The 17,494-nt window shown below is 46.6% G+C and overlaps 1 protein-coding gene across 3 annotated transcripts in view; it reads right to left on the reverse strand.

Moving 5' to 3' along the window:
- Nucleotides 1–17,134, reverse strand: part of Cd6 (CD6 antigen) — a 40,724-nt gene extending 23,590 nt beyond the window's left edge. For 2 of the 3 annotated variants that reach the window (NM_001037801.2, NM_009852.3), the window contains exon 1: nt 16,880–17,130. In NM_001037801.2, coding sequence (NP_001032890.1) covers nt 16,880–16,928 — 49 coding nt within the window. In that variant the 5' untranslated portion in view covers nt 16,929–17,130. Of the gene's footprint in view, nt 1–16,879 lie in introns of all 3 variants that reach the window. The other variant, XM_006526622.3, reaches the window with a different exon arrangement.
- Between the last annotated feature and the right edge of the window lie 360 nt (nt 17,135–17,494).

Below are 17,494 nucleotides of genomic sequence, written 5' to 3' on the forward strand. Positions count from 1 at the left end.
CTCTTCTGTAAGGAAGTAGAGGTATGGGATCTTGCCATACCTTCTGGCCACCACCCAGCTTGAAGGCCCAAGTGTTAAGAATCCTATCCATAGGATGTAGATGGTTGACAGAGAAGCGAACGAACCTCAGAAATGCAAAGGAGGGTGACTACTGCTCTACTGAGGCAGGGCAGCCAGCCAATCCAGGAAGGTCTTGGTTTTGTTTTCTCAGTACTAAGAGTTACAGCCAGGGTCTAGCATACACTAGGTACATAAGTGTTCTGCCCAGAACCACATCCTCAGCCAATTGTTCCTTTGGTGTTTTGTTTTATTTTAAATAGACTGGCCTTAAACTTTGCTGTGCAGCCCAGGTAGGCCTTGCATCCCGCCTCAGCCTTCTTAGAGTTACAAGTGTCGCCACCATGCTTGTGCGAGTTGAGGAAGTTACTGAATCCATGGTTATAGAGGCCAGTGACATTCAGGTTAATGACCCAGGAAAGTGCTTTCTTGCTGGTCTGAGAAGCACATCCACACGTACCAAGAACCTCTTCTGTGCCTTGTGGTTGAAATGCATAACATCATGTGAGGGAATGTTATGAAACCCAACTCGGGCTAGCAGGATGGCTGCTGAGAAGAGCTGACTGGTTCTCCAGAGGACCCTGGTTCAATTCCCGGCACCTCCATGACAGCTAACAACCACCTGTAACTCTAGTTCCAGGGGCTCTGAGACCCTCTTTGGCCTCCATGGGCACTGCACACACGCAGTGCACAGATATACATGCAGGCAAAACACCCATACACATACATAAACCCCAAAGGAAAAAATCTCATCCATTTCAATTACTAATAGACTTAGAGAAGTTACGTTTCCAGCCTGAGGTCACATGACTTGGAGAGAACTGAGAGAGGATTGGGTCCAAGCTTGCTCTCCAGATTCATTCTTTCCAATATAAGCAGCTGGCTTCTACACATGCAAGGAGGCAGAAACTTCAGGAGATGACATGAGCAGAGGCCGGGAGGTGGGATCGGCTGGTGTGCTGGACTAGACTCAAGAGTTTAAAGTCAAGAAGGAAACGGTCTACAGCCTGGCCGTCTGTGTGAAGGCTGGAAGGCGCAGAGGTTGAAAGTACTGGGCTGAGTATCACCTCCTGGGGCCTGTCCCCACCCACTGGCTGGTGTGGGGGATCAGGCTGCATCGAGGCCTTCCTGGGATGCTGGGGCAGCAGTTTCTAGGCAAACAAAGCCTGAGTGGGGGGAAGGGATGAACAGTCTCCCTGCTGTGGGGTGGAGGTTGGTGGCTAAGGATGACGACAAGACCTTTCTAAGGCAGATCTTTCTAAGGTATATCCTAAGAGAAGGGTACTTTGATGTTAGGTGCCATTAGAAGTCATGTTTATCCCACCTCAGCAGGAAACACAGACCTCTCCAGGCTGGACCAGAGCCCATCATTCCCTAGGCCCCAGGAACAAGCTTAGCAGTCAGGCTTATAAGCATCGCTCCTGTATCCATAGAGCCCATCATCCAGTGGTCCTCTTTTTATCCACCGCTTGGCTCTAAATGAAGTTAGGAATGATGCCAGATTCAAAAGGGAGCTAGAGAAGGACTGTGGGCGCACAATCTGATGTTCCATGACCACCGTGTGTCAGTAACAGTTGGGGTCTGGGAGTCACCAATGGCCACATATATCTGTGGTTCAGGGTCCAGCTAGGCTTAGGTAATGTAGGTAGCATCTGAATGTCCACCACAAACTCCCATATATATGTGTGTGTGTGTGCATATATATATGTATATATATATATATGCACACATATATATATATACATATACACATGTACATATTCATATACATATATACATATACATATATATCGCATGTACTCATTCATCTCTGTTAGGGATCCATGAAATCTAAGGTTCCAAATGAGAGAGTTGAGGCTCAGCCTTTTTCTTAGCCAGCTCTGTGCCAGTCTGTCCTGGTAGAGATCACAGGTGACTCTGATCAGATGAAAGTACTTCTCAGGGTTTGAAACAGGGTACTTTGAGAGAAGTAAAGATGAGAAAGAATGATGTCTTAGAAACAAGTAGGCTCTCTCAAGGATAAGGAAGTAATAGAGATTCTATTCAAAGACTCCTTTCTCTGCCTAACAATCTAAGCTAGCTAAGTACGCACCTTCTCTGGGTGAGTGGTTAAGATACAGTTGTGTGGAGCAGTAACCTGCCACTCCTGCTGTACCCCCACCCCATCCACACCTTTCTTCATCAATGTGATGGTACAACAGGGAACCCATTGGCTTCTTGGCAAAAATAATCAAACCTCAACTTTAATGCCAAGAGTACAATGTTGCGTTCTCAGACTCTGAATATCATTGGTCAATACCTCTCTTTCATACAGAGTCCATAAGTCTTCCACACGAGGCTGGCAGTCACTCGATGGAACATATGTCAAGGCCAAAGTGTAAGGACTGCTTGTAAACTAGTGAAGAGATGTGAGGCGGTCACCCCAGGCCCTGGCAATCAGTCCCCACTGTTTTGGGTGATGGTCTGCCTCACACGGAGGCCACCTGCCTGCTCACCGCAGCCTCCTCTTCTGGGTCAGGATTTCATTTGTTTGTTTTTTTGTTGTTGCTTTGGTTTGGTTGTTTCATTTTCTTGAGTTTTAGTTTTTCAAGATAAGGTTTTTCTGTGTAGCTCTGGCTGTCCTGGAACTCGCCCTGTAGCCCAGGCTAACTTATAACTCAAACAGCTGCCTGCTTCTGCCTCCAGAGTGCTAGGATGCAACACCACACCCCACTATGACTTAGATTTTAAATCCTGAAATCTGTGCAAGAGGAGAGTAGGCTCCACAGCTTGGAAGTATGTGGGCTTTGGATCTAGGCTGAGGTGGGTTCAAATCCCTTGCTTTCTATTTTTGAGCCTCAGTAGGTTTTGTCAACCTAACCTCTGCCTGAGAGATGTTAGGCAGTGAAAGAAAATATAGACACCTAGAGCTGCCTTAGTAACCACCCTGAGGACACTCTTACATAGCCACGATGCAAATCTGAGACCCTAGAAAATGTTTTTAGAACTCTGTTGGTGGTGAGACCTGACCTAAAACGTCACTTGTAATCTTTATCTATCCTCTGAGTGTGAAGACTCCTACGTGTTGCTGCTGAGGTGTGAATGCACATGGTTCCGGTGGCTTCCCTTCCGCCTACTAAGACATTGCATCGTGAACAGTATTTGCATCATGCCAACTATTAAGAATCCAGACCACATGTGGAAAGTGACACTTATTCACTGCTAATATGGGTGCCAGCTAACACAGCCACTGTAAAAAAAATCAGTTGGGAGATTCCTCAAAAAATTATAAATGAAACTACAATACTCCCAGGTACTCTGACCCACTACATAGACACTTGTACATTCTTCTTAGGAACTGGAACCAGCCTAGATGTCCATCAATGGATGAGAGAGTAACAGAAATGCAGTGTATATACACAGTGGAATTGTTACTCAGCTGCTAAGAAAAGTGAAGCTACTAAATTTTCAGGAAAACAGGGAGAGAGAACTAGAAAAGACTGTATTGAGTGAGACAACCCAGGGTCAGGGAGAAACCAAACATGTCATACACATCTTATACACAGAGCCTGCCCTTTAATGTGTGTGTGTGTGTGTGTGTGTGTGTGTGTGTGTGTGTGTGTATGTGTATGAAGTTGTGATATGGGTACTCTATGAGACTAGATAGGAAACCATTAGAAGGGAAAGAAGGGTTGAGACGTGTGAGGTTAAAGTCACATGACAGACAAGTGGAAAGACAGCTATTGGTTCGAGGCAGGGGCTGGCTGGTGGGAGAAGCCAGGATAAAAATAGCAACAAACTATTCTCTCTCTCTCTCTCTCTCTCTCTCTCTCTCTCTCTCTCTCTCTCTCTCTGTTTTTCAAGACAGGATTTCTCTGTGTAGCCCTGCTTGTCCTGGAACTCACTCTGTAGACCAGGCTGGCCTCAAACTCAGAAATCTGCCTGCCTCTGCCTCCCAAGTGCTGGGATTAGAGATGTGCACCACCACTGCCTGGCCCAACAAACTATTTTTCAAGTGCCATATTAAGGGACTGGGGAGATGACTGTGTGGTTAAGAGAACTTGCTGTTCTTGAAGATAACTTGGGTTTGGCTCCCAGCATCCTCATGAGAGCTCAGAATCATCAAGAGCTCGAGTTCCAGGAGCTCCAGTGTCTTTTTCTATCCTCAGAGAGCACCACACATGCACATACATATATCCAGGCAAACATTCACACACATAAAATAAAAATAAGTAAAAATTTTCAAATGCCATAATGAAGTTTAGTTATTTTGAAGCTAACAACAAAAAAGTAGGTATTATTCTAACCCACAAAAGTGCCATAATTATGTTCTTTTAAATTTTGGTATATGCATGTGTGTAATACTTTTTACCATCACAATTAAGTGTTAGAATCTAAACTTCTAAACCCCAGAATGTAGCCTTATTTAAAAATAAAGTGTTTGTAGAGTTCTTCAACTTAAAATGAGACCTGTGGGATCAGGTCTTAAGTCAATATTACTGTTGTCTTCATAAAACCACACAGATGTAGTGCCCAGGGGAAAAAACTAAGTTAAGGTGAAGGCAGAGAGCAGAGTAGTATTTTGCTGTTTGTTTTCTGAAACAAGGTGTCATGCAGCCAGTCCAAGCTGACCTTGAACTCAATGGAACTGAGAATGGCCTTGAACTCTTAATCCTCCAGAGCCTCTACTTCCTGAGTGCTAGGGTGACAGTGTACTCCACCATGCCTCGTGCTGGGCATCAATTCTAAGACTTACTGCTAGCAAAGCAGGTCTACCACATTGCTCCAGCCCCAGCCTGGGAGGAATGCTTTTACAGGCCAAGGGAGCACCCAAGATGGACACCAACTTGCAGGAGCTAGGAGACCTGGAACACACGCTCCCTCACAGACCTTTGTAAGAACCCCAGCAGCTGACATCTTGACCCTGGGCCTTAATTCAAACCTCCAGGGCTGTGTGGAATTAATTATCTCTTATTTATTTCACACCTTGCCTTTGGGACTTTGTCACTTAGCCCTAGGACACTAAATCACCCACCTCTACACTCGTTTCTGCAACAGAAATTCAGCAGCAGCTCAGAGGGAGAAGGCTAGAATTCTAGAGAATTCTAGAAGAGGAAACAGGAATCAGAAAGATGGAGGGAGATGCCTTCCTTTACTTCTGGATGTTTGTAGGGTCTATAAGCAATCAAGTTCTTCTAAAGCCTTGGTTTTGTGACTTTGTTGATATGGCCAGAGCTTAAACAGCCTCACAGATGTTGGTGACTAAATATTATCTCTAGAGGACTAAAGGGAGTCACAGGGTCTGTCACAGCCCCAGAGTTGAGGGGCTGGGTACAACTCATTTTACCTGAGAGAGGGTGGGGACTTTCTCAAGTTCACAGTGGAAGGGATAGAGTTTAGAGTTGTTGGCAGACCCCAGTGGATCACGTGCTCCCGGTCACTTCACAAAAGCTGCTCAGAAACCGCCTGTGCCTACTTATTAGCACTCCCACCCGTGTGCTAACCGGCCAAGTGTTCTCTGAGAATTAACAAATGCCTTCTTCGAGGACAAAGGCGAGCTGCGTGAAGGTGCTGGGTGAGACTTCTGGTCTCTTGCTATACTTTTTAAAATGTGTTGTTACAAGTGTTTTACAATAAGGATGACTAATGTTTACATTGCTTCTGAAGTTTCACTAGAACTGGGCGGGAGTGGGCAGAGCTGGTAGAAGAGGCCAGCTACTGTGGCCGGCTTCTTAAGTGCCCGCCAATCCTTTCCACGGTTCCGTTTCTCTATTATGAAAGTGGAAGCAGGAGAAGCTGGAGGTGGGCTGAGGAGTAAGAGGGCGTGGCTACCAGCACCGACTATAAACTGTACTCCCGCCCCTCACAGCACAAGCCCCTCCCCACCATCCCATTTGCCTCCATCCTTGACTGCTCCCACTAATTAGTGAAACTTTCCCCACAGCAACCTTGGTTCCGAAGATAAAAGATTAGACAGCACTGAACTGCATAGTAAACAACGGACACTCTTTCTCTTTTTCCATTCCTTCAAGAAAAGTCTGAGGTGGTCTAGGTGGCTCAGCTGGCAAAGGTACTTGCTGCCACGCCTGACAACCTGCATATAATCCTTTAATCCCCAGAACCCAGGAGGTGGAGGGAGAGAACTGTCTCCAGCAAGTTGTTCTCTGACTTCCATACATATACGGTGGTTTGCTAACACGCAAACACACGTGAACACACACACACACACACACACACACACACACTGCGCTGCAGCTATTCTGTGTGCCTGGAATAATGTCTTCCCTGATGCCAGTATCCACAGATATGGGTGTTACCCAGAATTCTGCTCAGATGGCCTTGGCGCTCTCACATGCATCTCTAATCCAGGCTGCTTTATCACTTTTCCTGTGTGTATTATCTTCTGAAATAATATCATTGAAAAATGTGCTTATTTAGCTTTTTCCCATAGCTTCTGTAGCTTAAAAAGGGATTCAACTCTCAATACTGGAGTCCCAAGTGGAAGGAAAATGCCCCACAGTGGCAGAGTTGCTGAGCCAAACTCTTAACATCTGAGGCAGGACAAGATGGCAGCCATCAGAGGCTTCCCTGAGGGCAGATGTCAGTCTTGGTTTCATTCCTACCAGCTTTCTATGCACCAAGCCAATCAGATCTCACCCATTGAGGCAGCTAAGAAAAGCAGATGAGTAGTGATAGATAAAGAAGGGAGTTCTAAGATCCCAGACTAGCAGCCATAATTATAACTGATTTGGGCAAGGTTATCTATGTTATGACAAGTTGGGAAAGGTTTATGGGAATAAGAATACTTACATGCTTCTGTGTCCATTCTCAAAAAATATCTCCCTAGAAAGTGCATATTAATCCCAGAGAAGAAAGAGAAAGTTCTAATAGAGCAGCCCAGCAGAAAGTGATCAGTTAGGCCAGCAGCGATGGGACAGTCCATCCCATGTGCTTCCTGAAAAGAGATGCTAAGATGTATACACATCAACCTATGACATCCCTGCCCAACGAGGCATGACTCAAATGTCAGGAGCAATTGTCAGACAGAGTTAAGGGGCATTTGACAGAACAACTGTTCTGCGTGCTTCAAGATCAACACTATGAAAGAGAAAGAAAAAGCTGGTAAGGACTGGAGAGATGCCTCCGCCATTAGAGGCTAGGCTCACAACTGAAAAAAGCTGGTAAATCATTGTAGATGAAAGAGAATAGAGGAGAGAACCGCGCACAGAATGTTGAGCAGAATTTCCTCCTAGATATTACTGGACTGATCCACAGAATCTTCTGGGGTAATTTCCTGATTTTTGTAAAGTGCACTGTCGTTGCATAAGAGAATATCTTTTTTTTTTCAGAACTAAAATATCTAAACCTAAATGGAACATCTTCAGGGGACATCTTGGAAGGGGAAGCAGAAGAAAATGGAAGAGCTGGAGGGTGAGGATAGTGCTGTCTTCTGAATGTGACGTGGCTATTGTGCACGTGAGCTCACCACAGCTCATAGACTCAGGATGAAGCCAGTAGAAGTTCCTACATAGATGGGACCCTTCAGGCCATATCCCTTGCTGAGGAACTGTTGGCAGTTAATGGCTTCTACAAGTGAGAAAATCATCCTTCTAGGATGTGGTCACTGTAGGTTTCCTACAGTGGATGACCCACACCATGCACTGTGAGCATCACTAATTGGAGTTATTGGTTATAAAAGGGTGAGTGGGAAGTTAGGGGGAGGTATTGCCGGGAAAAGGAGGGTACATACGACCAGATTCCATTATATACATGTATGAAATTCTCACAAAGGGAAAAAAAACTAATGATGGAAATGGCAATACGTGAATATAGTTCTAGCTGCTTGGGAACTGAGGCTGGAGGATCACTTGAGCCCAGCCTGGGCTACAAAGTCAGATTCAGAGGCTCTGTCTCAAAAACAAAACAGAACAGAACAGAACAGAACAGAACAGAACAAAACAAAACACAGCAATACAACCGAAGAGACAAAACTAAGCCGGGCAGTGGTGGCACATGCCTTTAATCCCAGCACTTGGGAGGCAGAGCAGGCAGATTTCTGAGTTCAAGGCCAGCCTGGTCTACAGAGTGAGTTCCAGGACAGCCAGGGCTACACAGAGAAACCCTGTCTCGAAAAACCACAGAGAAGGAGGAAGGGAGAGAGAGAGAGAGAGAGAGAACTAAAACATTGGAACACTTAGTATTCTACAACCTAAAATCCACTTTGAAAGAAAATGATAAAGCAAATGGCATGCACAGAGAGGTTGGGAGTCTGGGCGAGGTGCTCTCCTCCTCTGACAAATTGCAGCAGTTGGCTGGCCACTCTGGAGTTCCCTCCAGCTTGGATTCTATTGTATGTCCAGCGTCTCATCCGGAAAGAAGACATCTCTCCAAGGAACTTAATTCGTGTGTCCAGAAAGAAAAAGAGAAGGGTAGAAACTGGGTTTCTGGCAGCCCAATGGTAAACTGTCACATCTGCCCTGACCCCAAGTCTGTCCCCAGAAGATGTAAACACCCTAGCTAAAAGCATATTGTCATGCAGATAAAACCCTTCCTCCTAACCTCATTGAGGAAGAGGCAAAGAGACAGTGTGTGGTGGTGGTGAGGAGGGGCACGCAGGGGGTGGGATGCTGGTTAGCAGACCTATCAGAAACTGATGGTTCGTAACCTTCACCTTGCTCTGCTGTAAATGAGGCAGATACACGCTAGCTTTGCCTCTACCTCAGACGATACAGCAACTTCTCTAGTGTCCTTCCTGACTCAAGACAGTGACAGGTAACTTCCTAACTGAGGCTGGGGTACTCAGAAGAGACCCCAACTCTGAGGCCTCTCCTCTTCCAACATGCCTCCACCTCCCAATAGCCCATGCCTTCAGCCCCACACAGACCCCTTGGGCATCTGTTGGCACTGTCAGGAGTGGCCTAATATTCTCTCATCATGAACCCATGAAGACCCAGGAGCTCCGTCTCTGGCAGAGGAAAGCAAGAGATTGCTTCCTGGTGGGAAAGACCCTATCCTCAAGCTCTCAGGTATGCCAGGCCCAACCCTATAGCTCACCCAACAGCTTTTTAGCTACACTGACTGTTGGTCTGTGTCGGGTGCCATTTTCAGGCAGGAGACTATCAGGCCAAACTATCGAACCTACAAAATGGCGGGCAGAAACCTGAGCTGTGGTTTGTTCCTCCTCTCTGTCCCATGCCTCAGCTACATCACCCCTTGCTGAAGCAGCTGTGGGACCCTCCCAGCATCCCAAGGCACCTAATATTTTTCATAGTGTGTCACAGCTAACATTTCATGGAGGTAGGATCTCTCACTGGCCAGAACTGTACTATGTTGGCTGGGCTAGTTGGCTAGAGAACCCCAGAGATTTCACTGTCTCCCCTGACTAGGATTACAATTGCATACTACCATGCCAGGCCTTTGTTTTCTAACATGGGTCCTGAGGTCCAAATGCAAATCCTTATGAGGCTATCACCTTACCCACTGAGCCATCTCCCCAGTCCCAGACATGACCTTTTTTTTTTTTTTTTAATTCAGCATGAGCCACCACTGAGAAATTGTATAATCTTCTGGGCCTCAATTTCCCTACCTCTAAAATGGGGATGATTGCCTCAGAATTGTGAGGATAGGATAGGCTAAACATCTAATCTGAGACTCAGAAAATGGAAGTCCCTAATGATGGGTGGAGGCTATAGTTCACTGGCTTGTATCTGTGGCCATGCTGGGCCAGGTTGACCCTGGTTTGTTTACCCACTTTCTTCACAATGATACTACTTTTGTATCTTGTACCTTGATACCAGCACAGGGCTCAGGGCTGAATAAATATGCCAAGATGGACAATCGCACCAGGCAAGCTTCTGTAGGTGCCTGGTGCCTCTTGAATTTCACTTTCCTGCCTGGTCTGGTGTTCATCTTAACTGCCAGACAAACTCTCTGAAGGAGCGCCACCACCGAGCAAAGCGGCCACACTATGTCTTCTGTATTGCTAAAGGTCTTCTGGAACCACAGGACCCCAGATCTCCTCCAGGCAGACCCTGAACTGTATGGTGAGCAAGCAAAAGAGGGAGTGCCATTTGGGGAAGAGACTTCAGAACTGGACTGAGTGCCAAGCAGGCAGGCCACTTACTCATGGAGGAAAGGGCTCTAGGCTGCTCAGCTGCCTGAACTCACTAGCTATGGATTTTGCTAAGTCTCTGAAGTATGTTGAGCCGCCTGTGCATCTATGGAAGAGAGTTGCCTTATTCGTCAATGAGTTCACTGTACAAACGGTGCCGGTTTAATGATCAAATCCCGTGCATTTAGACAAGGGTAATGACTTTTGGTTCCATGTGACATGTTTCTGATATAACATTTTGAATTCCACAGTCTGCTCAGGAACTCTGGATGTAAGATCTAAGTTGACTTGACCACCTAGGCAAGCCAGGCATTGCTATCTGTAGCTTGCAGGCCATGCAGACCTGGGATTGGAAACAAGCCTGGCTGACCTCAGGGTTTTGGTTAGGGTTGTCACACACACACACACACACACACACACACACACACACACACACACACACACATCCTGAGGTTGGGCTTCTACTGGATCTCTGCTCTTTCAGCCTGTGATCTCCAGGGACGTATTTAGAGGGCAGGGATTTTTAGATCCAACCTTAGTGTTCAACATGTTCATTTTCCAGGGAGGAAACTCGCGTCAGAAGGAAGGAGGAACTTGCCTGAGATTACCCCACAGAGTTAGTTAAGCTGAGAGCTGGTTCCCAAACCCATCCCAACTTTACCTCTTCAAAGACTCCCCATATTCCCCAGGTCATGGGGAATCCATTTCCCAGAGTTGATTGGCAGGCAGGAGGTAATAGCTCAGTCTATAAAGTGACTGCTTTGCAAACAGAGGACCTGATTTCAACCCCCAGGTCGCACAGAAAATAAATCGAGCACGGTGGCATACATTCATAGTCCCTGCACTAGGGAGCAAGCTCTAGCTGGCCAGTTACACTAATCTAGTTTGTGAGTTCCAAGCCCACCAAAGATGCTTTCTCAACCAGGTGGAAGGCCGCTGAGGAGCAATACCTGTGGTTGAAGTCTGGTCTCCGTATAACTACAAACCAGAGCTGGATTACGGGGCATGAGTCTCGGTATCATGCCTATTTCAAGGCTCACCAGAGAAATTTAAGGGCCTCTCAGACTGCCTTGGGCTGCCTGATATGGGGCCGTTATATCCAAGAACGTTCCAGACAGCTGAGATTGAGTCTCGTCATGGAGGCACAGGCCCAAACCCTCTGCCCTTTATTTGATCAGTGTTTCCAAAGAGTAAATACACACCGAAAAGTTTGCACAATGGCTTTGCTAGCCACCACCTCAACACTATCACCACGAAGCTGTTTCCCTTGCAGTCATGGAGGAGAGGGCTTCCTGTGGGCCTAGTTGCAAATGCCTCTCTGATACACACAACCCTCCTTTTGGAGCTACAGTTCTCAGCCTTCTTAATGCTGCAACCTTTTAAAACAGTTCTTCATATTGTGGTGACCCTCAACCATAAAATTATTTTCATTGCTACTTCATAACTGTAATTTTGTTACTGTTATGAATCATAAGAAAAATATCTAGCAGGTCGACCGGAGAGAGCAGAGGTCCTAAATTCAATTCCCAACAAACCACATGAAGGCTCACAACCATCTGAACAGCTTCATTTTCATAAAATAAATAAATAAAATTTTTTAAAAATCTGTATTTTCCAATGGTCTTAAATGACCCCCGTGAAAGGGCCCTTTGACGACCCACCTCCACCCCCAGGTTGAGAACTGCTGCTTTGGAGAACAGAAAGAACAGCAAAGCATATGGCTGGCGTCTAGTGTCTAGTGACATTTCTTTGTTTCTGTGGCATTTGTTTTTGCTGATAGCACATCCGGGTGTTTTCCGACAGCTTTCCCTGTGAGCCATGCAGATTCTGAGACCACTTTAAAACACCATTTAAGAAAGATTGAAGGGTGGTAAGACACTGGTGACCTGGAATGCTAGCCCACAGGGGCTTCTAAGTACTAGTCTAAGGCTAGGCACAAGTCATTGAAATTAGTGGCTTCAGTCTATGATCCAGGCATAGAGAAGGTGACCTGGTTCCTAGATGGCCTTTTTCTATCAGACCCTCCAACCCCATCCTGATCCGTCAGAGTTACTCACTAGCTCACTGACACACTCTCTCTCTCCCTCTTTGTTTCTTTTTTTGTTTGTTTATTTCTTTCTTTGTTTTGTTTTTGTTTCTTTCTTTGAGTCTTTTCTTTTTCTTTCTTTCCTATGTATATGGTGGTGCTATAGTATACACATGGAGGTCAGAGAACAAGTTATATGAATCTGTTCTCTCCTTCCACCCTGTGGGTCCCAGGGATCTAATTCAAGTCGCCAGGTTTGACTGAGCCATTTTTTCAGAACTCCCCACCATCCCCAACTGTTGCTTATTTATTCTTCCTTGGCTCAGGGAAAAGCTTGGGGTTTGAGCCTCAGAATCTAACAGCCAAAGCCTGGCTACATCATGAGCTTTCTTGTAAGGAAGTGAGGCTGGTATGGGCAGCAAAGAAGGCCTTGACAAACCCAGAACGAACCCTGGGAGCTATCGGCAATTTATCTCAATCCTCCCGGGTCATTCTGAAACCATCTACATCTGCCTAAATGTACCGCGTGGGATGGCCACCGGTGTACCAGCCATGCCAATTGTCCCCTGTCAGTTGTCACCTGTGGCCAGGCAGCACAAGAAGCCAGATGACGTCAAAGCTTGTCCTGTGTCACTGATGCATCTGTGAGCTGTGTTAAAGGCAGAAAGAATGGGTCACAGAATGGGATGGACAAATGGACATGTGCTGGATTTTAATCCCCAGGTGGCGACTCGGACATAGAAGATTGGTTTCTTTGTCCTTTGTACACAGAAACTGCTGGTCTAAGGACTGCCCAGTTGGAGGACAAAAAGACACAGCATGGCTATTGACAGCACAGAAGAATCACATCGCTTATTTTGATAAAACGACAAAGCCAACCTCATCCATGTCCACTGAGGTGACAAATTCTCTCTGATGGAGAAAGCCCCAGCCTCCCGCACACTTCTCCAGGGAGGCTAGGCTTTACAAAGTACACATGATTAAATAAATAGAACCCTCTAGTATTTCTAAAGATGCATGGAGTGAAAGTTGGGTCAAGTTCTATGCATTAGTATGTAAAAATCCTGTATTTGTGATATTTGAGGACACGTGGCCCTCAGAGGTTCTCGTGCATGCGATGGAGCAACTGCTTTCAGTTCAGAGTTTAGTTTAAAAACTCAAAGGGGGCTGGAGAGATGGCTCAGTGGTTAAAATCACTGGCTGATCTTCCAGAGGACCTGAGTGAGTTCAATTCCCAGCATCCACATGGTGGCTGGATGTTTCTAACTCCAGTTTGCAGAGGATCTGGTGCCCCCGCACAGACATGTAGGCAGGCAGAATACCAACACACATAGAAATAAATCTCAAAACAAACAAAACAAACAAAAATAAAAAACAATAATAAAAATTTCAGAAGATTTGGTAATGTCTGTCAAAACTGTTGGAGTATTTAGGAGAATTTCACAGTCACTCTACTATGTCAGAGTCTTAGGTCTGAGAACTGCCTTCCTAAGACGGCTTTGCTTTCTGCTGGGAAAGGAAAGGGATCCGTGATCTGAGAATTTGGCTCGCGACACAGCCTTTGCCTAGCGCCTGTAAGGACCTGAGTTCATCGAGGGTGTATGTGTGAAGATTTGAGTCTTTTGATTCCTAAATACAGTTTAGAATACCAAAGATGGTCTGGCAAGATGGTTCAATGAGCAAAGGTGCTTACAGCCTGAGTTCCATCCCGAATATCCACATATTGAAAGGAGAAAAACAGTTTCTAAAAGTTGTCCATAGACTTCCACATGTGCTGCGGGATGTATTTATACACACACACACACACACGCACACGCACATACACGCACACCACATACACGCACACCACACTATACATATATATGTATATTTGTAATTTATTTTAACTCATTTTCAGAGTTTGTTTTGTGCTTTGCACTGACACATCTCAAAAGTAACACAGTGGCCGCCATATTGGACAGCATAAAGCTGAGGGAATTAATTAGCTAGAATTAATTAGTAAGGGAAATTTATTATTTAAAAAAAATGTTCTCTCACACTTGGTTGGCTCAAAGGCCCCTTGAAATTATCACACATAAATATATAAATATAAATAAAACAACACTTATATTTACTAATAAGAAAAATAGATTATTTTTTTAATTAAACAATTCCTGTACGTATTGTGCTGGGTGTCAAGAAGGGCCTCTTGCCACAGAGTGGTATCTCTAGCCTGAAGAATTATCATTTTAAAATACTTACAAACTGCCTTTTCAGGACCCAGAAGACTTTACCCAGTAACTGAGAAAATGAGGACCAGGGAAGGGCAGGAGCTCAGGTATTGGTGAACTAGAAACACTGGGTGAAAACTCGTTTCCTAACACCATCCTCCCTCCAGTTAGCTTCTAGTTCACATCTCGGTCTCTTTCCCACCTTGGATGGAAACCAAGGCACAGAACGGGGCCCAGTGGGTCTGTCTCCCTAAGTCCTGGTCACCCAGTCACACACAGGCCTTGCAGAGGCAAGCCGCTGGAGAAAGCAGTACGAGACTCAGAACAGAGAGCTAGGTACCAGCCCTAGACAGAGGAGAGCTCGGTAGCTCCTAGGAGAGCTGGCATCCACCAACCCCTGGCATTCGCCAGCCCCTGACACCCAGAATAGAATTTAGATCACTCAAGTTTGAACACTGCTCCCGGGCAGAAAGCTCCAGAACTCTCTCCTGGGCTTCGCTCTCCTGCTCCATTTCTTCTTGTTGTCCATCACTTTTTCTACATTTTCTTTCTCTTTGCTCTTAACATTCTTTCCTCAAGCACATGTGGTCCAACACAGATCTGCCACCCTGTACACAGTTCCACAGATCTGTGCCCAGCCAGGGGGCCTGCTACATCAGGCAAAAAAGAAGGAACATTCAGGCCCTGGGCCCAGAGACTCAGCCTCCTAGACATCACCATGAGGGAGACATAGTGTCACTTTAGGGTGCAGTTTTCCTTACACCTGCAAAGCTTGTCCTCTTGGGACATTTCTCCATGGGACATAGACCATCAGGCACTGATGAAAGAGCATTGACCAATGAGGAGCCTGTTCCCTGCTCCGAGTGACTGACAAATTCTGAAGAAAATAACAGTTCGGAACCAGGATGTCCTTACCCACCTCCCTCGTTACCCCTCTAATTGGGAGAGCAGAATGGCGTAGGCCTTAGGCTCTAGGGCCTTGGTGACACCATTTCAATTGCCTCGAATTGGGTTCTACCACCATTTATTTTTAGGCTTTCCTCATCCCTTTAATTTCTGGCAAACGAGAAGGCTTTTCCACTTACAACATAACCAATTTTTTTCTTTCAAAACTAAACTTCTATCAGTGACTAAAAGCGGGTCAACTGACATCAACCCAGGGACAGGAAGGAGCTGAGGGAACTGATACTGTGCATGGGCCAGGTGCAACCCATACCTAAGGGTAGGCTCTCTGGAGCCCGCCTGCTGCTGAGGTCTTACCTTCCCATAGGCATCACTCTGGACCCATCATCTCAGACCAAGGACCTCTCAGTTTCAGCCCAAAGGGCTCCGTGCTCAGCTCAGCCCCAGCCCTCATCCATACTGGGAAGCAGTGGAAAGAGAAGGAGCTGGCTTGTTTGGGGCCCCGGTCTTAGCGGTCAGCAGACCTTTTCCTTTAGGACTTAAGCCTGATCTTGTGTCAGGCCTCTTAAGAGAGGCAGAGGTGGTGGCACTGATGGATAGGAAGAAGCAGAAGGCCTTGCCGTCGGCCTGAGTAGAAGGAGGCTGAGCTCCGAGAGCCAGTGCTTTGGAAACAGCTGGTCAAGAAAGGACAGCAAAAGCCCAGGCCTCTACTGGGCAAAACACATGCCAATTAACACCAGGGGACTTGGATGAAATGCCTGAAGATCCAGACAGAAAGAAGACACTTCAGAACTCCCCGAGTGCTCATAACCTCTGACCAGCTTTATGTCCCCATCCCTCTGCCTGGGCTCCCCTTCTGTAAGGCAGACCTAACTCCTTAGACCCTAAGTCTGTTTCTATACCATCTTCCTACCCTGAAATGTGAATGCCTGCCATGTACAGGGATTCCTGAGTCTCTGTGTATTGCCTGTTTCTGCTAGCTTGGCCTGTGCACTCTATCAAGTATCTGGCGACCTTGGGCCTTTGCTCCAGAACCCTAGTCCAGACTATGCAAGACTACTTCAGCACTTAGCAGCTCAGGAACTCAAAAGCCTTCTTGATCATTTGTGTCTCAAATTCATCCAAGAGGTTGAACCGAAGTCACTAAGAGTGAAGTCCCCTGGGTCTCCCTGGATTCTGTCTCTGGTCCTGGTGAACCCCACTCTGGGACTTAACATGGAAAATACTGATGCTGGCTGGTCCTCCCTCTCAAAGGAGTCGTTCCTTCCTTCCTGTGAGATGGTAAGAAGGTGGGAGAAGCGGGTGCTTCCTGCACCTATGGATGCGTGGGGAGCTCCTTCCTCAGACCTAGGCCCCAAGTCAGGCATGAGGTTCGTTCACCTCACTCCCAGGAGGCCTTTTATGATGAGAGCATCATCCGGCCCTTTAAGGGGTCCCTGCGTCACCTCAAGCCCCAAGCTGTTGTCACACCAGGATGGTCTTAGGTTAAAAGGCTCTACAAAGGTGGCCATGAGGAAACAGCTAGCAAGGGGCCAAGCAGACAGAACCCGGGTCCCCTAGCACGAGCTGTAGGAGGTGACAGAAGAGATCTACCTGAGAGAACTGCTGTCAGCAATCCAGCGATCCCAAGGAAGAGCCACATGTCTGGTGCTGTCTCCACTGCTACTCACGCCTGCCCATAGGAAGTGCCATCCTGGTTCCGGGAGACGGTTGTGCCACCGATGGCTTGTCTCACCCGTGGTGCCCTTTCTGTTCTTGTTCTCAGTGCCCTGTGTGCTGCGCACTCTCTCTCCTACACACAGGCCCAGCCTGTGAGTGTCTCACGCCTCTACCTTCTGCTTGTGGTTTTGGTCTCCAGGAAGCCAGGCTGTTGTAACAGGGGTGCTGTTACAGGGCTGTTGGGGTGGGGGAGCCAAGCTACCTTCCATAAGCCCACCAACCAAAGTGAACCCTAAGAATCACAGAGGCCATGTCCAATGAACGCATCCCTGAGGGTCTTCCAAGAAAGACAAAGAGGCTGTGCCTTCTTTCCTGGACACAAAGAGACAGCTCATTCCCAGAGATGCTCTAGTAACTGGTGCTAGAAGAGTGAATTAATGCGCCCCTGCTGCCCCTCCCACAGAATCCAGCTCTCATGGGGTTGCATTCCAAGGTTTGTGTTGTCCTTGGGAATGTGGTGACTAAGAGGCAGGAGGACAGAGTCTTGAT

The sequence above is a fragment of the Mus musculus genome, chromosome 19, assembly GCF_000001635.26.
Source record: "Mus musculus strain C57BL/6J chromosome 19, GRCm38.p6 C57BL/6J".
Classification (NCBI taxonomy): Eukaryota; Metazoa; Chordata; class Mammalia; order Rodentia; family Muridae; genus Mus; species Mus musculus.